The 7345-nt window shown below is 43.2% G+C and overlaps 2 protein-coding genes across 5 annotated transcripts in view; one reads left to right on the top strand and one right to left on the bottom strand.

The window, feature by feature from the left end:
• The window catches only part of Anapc16 (anaphase promoting complex subunit 16), a 13946-nt gene extending 11075 nt beyond the window's left edge, over positions 1-2871 (bottom strand). Inside the window, exon 1 of one of the 2 annotated variants that reach the window (XM_005390018.2) lies at positions 2730-2871. The gene's annotated coding sequence lies outside the window, so the exon portion shown is untranslated. The remainder of the gene's footprint in view (positions 1-2729) is intronic. The other variant, XM_005390017.2, reaches the window with a different exon arrangement.
• Ascc1 (activating signal cointegrator 1 complex subunit 1) overlaps positions 2543-7345 on the top strand; it is a 105779-nt gene continuing 100976 nt past the window's right edge. Inside the window, exons 1-3 of one of the 3 annotated variants that reach the window (XM_013516958.1) lie at positions 2543-2661; positions 5019-5089; positions 5522-5644. In XM_013516958.1, coding sequence (XP_013372412.1) covers positions 5533-5644 — 112 coding nt within the window. In that variant the 5' untranslated portion in view covers positions 2543-2661; positions 5019-5089; positions 5522-5532. The remainder of the gene's footprint in view (positions 2662-5018; positions 5090-5521; positions 5645-7345) is intronic. The other 2 variants (XM_013516956.1, XM_005390016.2) reach the window with 2 other exon arrangements.

A 7345-nucleotide genomic window follows, 5' to 3' on the forward strand; every position in this document is an offset into this window, starting at 1 on the left:
TTTTTTGGTCTTTTTTGAGACAGGGTCTTGCTGTGCAGTTCAGGTTGGCCTTGAGCTCACTTTGTAGCCCAGGCTGATCTCGAACTCACAGTGATCCTCCTGCCTCAGCCTCCCAAGTGCTGGGATTACAGGCATGCGCCACCATGCCCAGCCTAGCTCAGTATTTGTAAATGCTCTTTAAAAATAATTTAAGGGGCTGGGGATTTAGCTCAGCGGCAAAGCTCCTGCCTGGCAAGCGGGGGTCATGAGTTTGATTCCTGGTACCGGAAGAAAAACAAAAAACAAAACAAAACAAAACAAAATAATTTAAGCAGTGATGGACCAAATCTTACATGGATTTCTGGTGATACTCAAACAATACATAAAAGGCACTTGGCCACCTTCTGGAGAGTAGTTTAGTCTTTATTTTCTACCAGTTTAGAGTAGAACCTATTGTGAACTGTTTACATACTGTACCTCACCTAAGATTTAAAACTCTCACCTTCTCCCTCTACCCTGATCAATGCTCTATCCAGCTGCATACATTTATATTTGGAAATCAGCTGCTCAGCAGAGCACCCCAGCAACTCCTAGCATGGGGAGAGCTTCAAAAGCCAGCCACAGTGGGTCTACTAATAGAATATAATCAAAGCAAATGCCTTTCATCCTATCCTTTTTCAAACTCTCAGAACGACACAGTATCACTCCACATACAAAATAGTCACGGCTGAAAAATGGAAGCCAGAATTAGTACAAGGCTAACTTTAAATACACAGTGCCTGCCGTGGTGGAAAGATACACCAAAGCAATTTCTAGCTCTAAAGATTTAGGCTAAGTATTTATTTATTTACTTACAGTAAATGTTTTCAGAATGCATTAATTATTACCACAGATTCCTTAAAGGTCATCCAATTTCCTCACTGTATAGATGACAAAACTGAGGCAATGAGCCAGGCATGGTAGAACGTGTCTGTAATCCCAGCATTTGGGAAGCTGAAGTGGGAGAATCACTGTGAGGTGGAGGCCAGCCTGGGCTACAAAGTGAGTTCAAGGCCAACCTGAACTATATAGCAAGACTGTTTCAAAAAACGAAACAAAACCAAAAAACCTCCAAAAAACCGTGAGGCATACAGATAATTTTAGCTTATCTGCTGTGACTGCTTGTTTTGTTTAGAGACAGGGTCTCACTATGTAGTTCAGGGTGGCATTGAATTTGTAGCCTCAGCCTCTGGAGTGCTGGAATTGAGGAAAATCAGCGTAATGGTTAAGAAATGACTGAAGCCTCTCTGCTTGGGTTTGTGTCCTGGTTTTGCTACTTTACTGTGACTGAACAAATCACTTAAATTTTCTATTCCCTGTTACCTGGGGTCAATAATAATGCCTACTTTACAGAGGTGTTATGAAGATTAAAATAGTACATGTAAAGCAACTAGAAAAGTTTCAAGCTTAGCAAACACTTTTAAATTCTTTTTTTCCCTAATGTAGATCCCAGGCTTGCTTTCTTCCTTTTTGGCACTGAGGGATTAAACCCGGAGCCTCACGCTGAACTACATTCCCAGCTCTTTATTTTTCATTTTGAGACAGCGTCTAAGTTGCCCAGGCTGACCTCAAACTTGCCATCCTCCTGCCTCAGCCTCCTGAGTATCTGGGATTACTGGAATGTTCCACTGTGCCTGGATTTCACACTTACTATGTCCCAACACACTTGTTCATGAAAAAAGCTTTAGTTCTCTCCATCCGATGTAGGCAGAGTAAACTCCTAAAGGAGAAAGGGGCTGCTCAGAATCTGCCTCTATTATGTCCTTTTATGCCCTTTACACCCTGTCACTAAGCATCACCTCCAAGGTTCATTTTTGGAAGAATCCTGTCATTTTAGGAAGGGGGAAGGAATTTTTCCTAACCTCAAGACCTAGGGAGTGATTCGTAAATAAGCAAACAAAGGTTAGCCTCTCACATAGCTTACACGGGGGTTGGAGAAACGGTGCCACCAAGGTTGGCTCATTGTTTTTTCTTTCTCATTGTGTAAATCTATTTATACAAATCTATTTCCCACAAGACTCCCAGGCCCACAGGAGGTACTCAGGCTACGCAGCCCCGGCTATATAGGTGTATTTACTTAAGAAAATGATTTTTCCCTGAAGCTGGGTGTTTGTCCTCGCCTGTAATCCCAGCAACTCGGGAGCCTGCGGCAGGTGGATCACCGCGAGTTCAAAGCCAGCCTGAACTGCATAGCGAGTCTTTGTCTCAAAAAAAAACACCCTTCCCTGAAAAAATTCTCATTAAAAATACACGATGAAGGAAGTTCTTATCCCAGTACAAAGGCAAATTACGGCAACCAATTGTTAAATTCCACCTTTAATAAATCGCTTCACTGTGTTTCACTTAATCAACTGGATTACAATCCAAATCAAATAGATCCTGCAGCTCTACCTGGGCAGAGCGAACAGAGAAGGGACAAGGGAAGGGTCAACACCGACCGCTGCCAAGCTGACACCAAGCTACGTTTCCCCTCCAGCTCAGACTCAGGGAAGCGACGCCAGACGACCGCCCCACTGCGCAGGCGCAGCCTTTCGATCCGCATGCGCACTCCGTCGAGCGCGGCCTGAGGAAATTTCGTTACACGCCCGCTGAAGCAGCCTCCTGTGTCTCCTCCTACCTTCTCCATTTTTCAACACTCTCCAGGTAGGATCCCAGGGATAACTCCATTTTCACCAAACTCCTAAAAGTCCTTCAAACCTCAAGCCACTTACCTCAGCGGTTTTAGTACTGTCCCCCACAGCCCCGCCCCCAGGCCAGCCGGCGCGGTCGCGCTCACAACGACGAGGACGGCGGCGTGCGCGCGCCCGCGCAAGAAAGGTCTCCCTCCGCTGCGCGCGCCCTACGGTGGTGGGCGTGGCCGGGGCGGGGAGGCGTGGTAGGAGGACAAGCTTCCGGAGTACACATCCGGGTTTCTTCCTTGGTGTGTCTAACGAGGGTTTTCCTAGAGCTGCGGTCGTTTTGTCTTCTCTCCCTTTGGTGTACACGTGTCCTTGTTTCTCTTTATGGTTTCGAGTTTAAGCGTCCCGCGCGACATGCAGGAGAATACTGTTTTTCTCTTCAGAGCTCCTTGAAGTAGTGTTAGATTGACAATTCTCTTCTGAGCAGTCTCGGTCCAGCGCTGAGCAGGAACGGTAGATGATTTAAAACAGTCTTTCCCTCTAGAACTTACGGTCAGAAAACTCGGCCTTAGCATTCATGGCTAGTTTTGTGGGGAACTTTTTTGGGAGGGAGAGAAGAGCTTGGGGAATGGAGGAGTAGCGTGTAATGTCATTAGACTTGCTAATTATGTCCTCTTCAAGTAGATTTACTTTGTTGTTTCTCAAAACAGGAAACCTCCCTGGTTCTGTAAGCAGGAAAACTACCAATTAAAGAGCCTGGCTGAGGGTTGGACTGAGCGCTAGTGTATTTAGTAGGGGTTGATGTATTTTCTTTGGAACCCTTTAGTGTTTGGGGCTTCAAGACTATCCAAGTCCTCGTGGTGTGATAAATATGGCGAATATTTAAATTAAAAGCAAAAAAGTTTATTACAGTGCAAGACATATCCCATTAATTCCTCTCAAAATATTCCCCCTTGCTTGGAGCACACTTAACTAAAGCAGTTCAGGACGTCCTCTTTTTGTCTTTTTGTGGCTATCTTGTTATCCTGAAAAGATTAAAAAAACATTTACACCAAATTCTGTGAAATAAAAACATTCCTAGCCCAATGTAGTGGCACAGGCCTGTAATTTCGGCACTCAGGAGGCTGAGCTAGGAGGATCGCTGGGAGTTCGAGGGCAGCCTGGGCTACATAGTGAGTTCAAAGCCAGCCTGAACTACACAGTGAGACCGGTTCAAACAAACACCCCCCCGCCCCCAAAAAAACCCCTAAAATAAAAAAACAACGACAAAAGACTTCCAGAACTGCTTCAAAAAGTGGCAAGAATTATGGAGCTGGGCCTCGTGGCCCAGGCCTGTAATACCAGCATTTCAGAGGTTGAGATAGGAAGATTGCTGCAAGTTCTATGCCATTCTGGGCTATAGTTCAAGATTAGCCTGGACTAGATAGTGAGACCTCGTCTCAAAAAACAAAACAAACAACAAAAACCACTACAGTATGTGTGTTGGTTACTTTTCTCTCATTGCTGAGACAAAATACCCAATGCCCAAAATTAAGGAAGGAAAGGTTTATTTACCTTACGGTTTGTGGAGGTTTCAGTCTATACTTGGCTGGCTCCGAGGCAGAAGATAGCAAAGCAACAAGAGCAAAGAGGGGAATGGCAGAAAGCAGCCTCTTTGCCTCTCTTATATGGTAAACAGGCTACCCCCACCCAGGGGGCAGCACTCACATAGTTAACCTTATAAACTTCTCACATTGACACAATGAAGAACATCCTAGAGCAGGAAGAAGGAAGGGCATGTCCTTTGCACCCCAGGATGCTGAGTCACTTAGCCAAACCTCTAGACTCTCCAAGTTGACACAATGTATCAACCATAACAGTATGGGATAAGCCTTTGAAACCAGGATGAGTTTTTTGAGGGGGACTAAGGGCCTTGTGTCTTCTACTGTAATAAATTTCTTTTCTTTTTTTTTCTGAGACAGGGTCTCACTGTATTTCAGGCTGGCCTCGAACTCACTATGTAGTCCAGCTTGGCCTCAAGCTCGAAGTGATCCTCCTGCCTCAGCCTCCTGAGCGGTGGGATTACAGGCATGGACCACTACACCTAGCTTTCTGTAATAAATTTTTTATGTACACCTTCATGGTACTTTGGATCACACCTTGTGTGATAAGAACAATGCTAGAACCGTAGCTAGTCCATAAGGAATCTTTCTTTCCTAAGGTATTATTTTACAGTATTTTGTGGTGTTTGGGGTAGAAACCATGGACCTTTCCCAGGCTTTACCACTGAGCTGCCGCCTAAATTATTGATTTACTAAACAGTGATGAAGCTGGTCTTCTCAGGAAGGGATTTGCAGAGTGTTAGGCAGTGGCCTGTAGAAATTGGACTCCTTCCCTCCACAGTGTGTTGATCTGAAAACCACGTTAAAGTCGTATTTCGTCTGTTTGGAAAAGCGACTGGATCTGGTTGTTAGGTATGTATTTCTAGCCTCTGTAAAAGTACTTAGGTTTCTCCTTCCCACCTCATAGATAAGTGCACTAAGTATCCCTCGTCGTTGTAATGACCATACTGCAAACGCTTAGGTGAACATTAGTAAAGACACCTCCATTTTCACTCTGTTGTGGGTGGGTTGTATGTAGAGTTCTCATCATCGCTTTCTTTGGGGTCAGTTTAAACTTTGCTGTCTTAAGAGCCAGGATGCAGTAGTGTGGTGGGAAATGCAGCAGTTGACTTCCCAAGGAAATCTGTTGAAAAAACAGTCCTCCTTTCGCTTGGGATATATCAATTCATGTCCAGTTATGTCCTTTCAGGCTCACAAAATGGTCTCATATATAGGGTTTTCATTTCAGATGAAACATAGGCAAGAGACTAACTTATTTTTTGGGACTTCACTTGCTATTACTAGGAGGAAGTGAAATGGAAGTTCTGCGCCCACAGATTATAACAATTGATGGGAGGAATTATAGGAAGAATCCTATCCAAGAAAAAACTTACCAACGTGAAGAAGATGAGGAGAATTTCTATCAAGGTAATACTGGTGCTGTTTGGTAAAGTTAGAAGTAAGACATCCTCTGTATTGTAGGGACAATTGTTTGTTTTGTTTCACTGAATTTCTTTCTTTTTTTTTTTTTTTTTCTTCTACTGTATTTCTGTGTTAGCACTGAAATTGATGTTTCAGTTGATGAAATGGATGTTTCTCATAGTGTACATTGTCAAGGGTAATGATGACTTACAGTCTAACTGAGACATTCTTGGTTAGAGCTTGTAAAAGCATATTTTATCTTTGTATAAGAATTTAAATGGCTAGGTATGGTGGCACACACCTGTAATCTCAGCAACCAGGAGGATGAGGCAGGAGGATCGCTGTGTGTTCGAGGCCAGCCTGGGCTACATAGTGAGTTCAAGTCCAGTCTGTTTGTTTGTTTTTTTGTCTTTTTGAGACAGGGTCTCGCTATGCAGTTCAGGCTAGCCTTGAGCTCACTTTGTAGCCCAGGCTGGTCTCGAACTTGCAATGATCCTCCTGCCTCAGCCTCCCGAGTGCTGGGATTACAGGCATGTGCCCATGCCCAACTCTCAAGTCCAGTCTAGAATATCTAGTGAGAACCTATCTCAGAAAACCAAAAAAAAAAAAAAAAAAAAAAAAAAAAAAAAAAAAAAAAAAAAAAAAAAAAAAAAATCCAAACCCAAACCAAAACCCTGAAAGGTGACAAAGGGGCCTTTGCATGAACCATTTCCGTAGCCCTTTTTTAATTTTAATTTTGAGATGTGGTTTCCTTAAATTGCTAATTTGTCCATGTTGAGTTAGAACTTGTTTTTTTTTTAAAGGTAATTTTCTTCTTTATTTGCAGTGTAAGTTTGCTCACATTGTAGCACTGTGAATCCAAGTTTGATTAGGAAGATGAACTTGTATGTGATACACTACAAAGGGTGGAAGGAAGATGCTGATTTACTTTTCTTTGGTACTGGGAATCGAACTCAGGACCTTGCACTTGCCAGGCAGGTGTTTATGCCACTGTGAGCTCAAATTTGTGATTCTCCTGCCTCAGCCTTCTGAGTGCTGGGATTACAGCTGTGCACTATCACACCAGGTTCTTTAACTTTGACACTTGCTTTCTGTGTCGTATCAATTTTCTCAGTCTGGATGTGGGGTAATTTTAACTAGCTGTTAGTATTAACCACTCCTGTGACAAAATTAACTGCCTTGATCTGTGAAGTAATATATATTAATTATCAAATAAATGGACATGTATAAAGAATTTAGATCATCGCCCAGTGTTAGCTGTTGTTACTGTATTATTTTTCTTTTTCTTTTTCTTTTTTTTTGTCCTTTTGAGACAAGGTCTTGCTATGCAGTTCAGGCTGGCCTTGCGCTCACTTTGTAGCCCAGGCTGGTCTCAAACTCGCAACAATCCTCCTGCCTCAGCCTCCTGAGTGCTGGGATTATAGGAGTGCGCCACCATGCCTGGCTATTTTTCTTTTTTGCAGTCATAGATTGAGAGTTTCAAAAACACAACTAACTTTATTATAATCTATGGTAATTTTAAGAAATAAACCAGAGAAAAAGAGAAACAAACAAAACAGTTGAGAAAGGTTATAAATATTTTCAGGGTGATTACTTTGTGTGTGAGTTCAGTGCATGAGCAGGGCCTTTCAGACCTCTGTGACTTTCCCTCTCGGTTTTGGGCCTTTCCAAGGTCCCCTAAGCCTTGGGGGTCAGTCTGCCCTTTGA

This window comes from Chinchilla lanigera, unplaced genomic scaffold (genome assembly GCF_000276665.1).
Source record: "Chinchilla lanigera isolate Chin_1 unplaced genomic scaffold, ChiLan1.0 scaffold00036, whole genome shotgun sequence".
Lineage (NCBI taxonomy): Eukaryota > Metazoa > Chordata > Mammalia > Rodentia > Chinchillidae > Chinchilla > Chinchilla lanigera.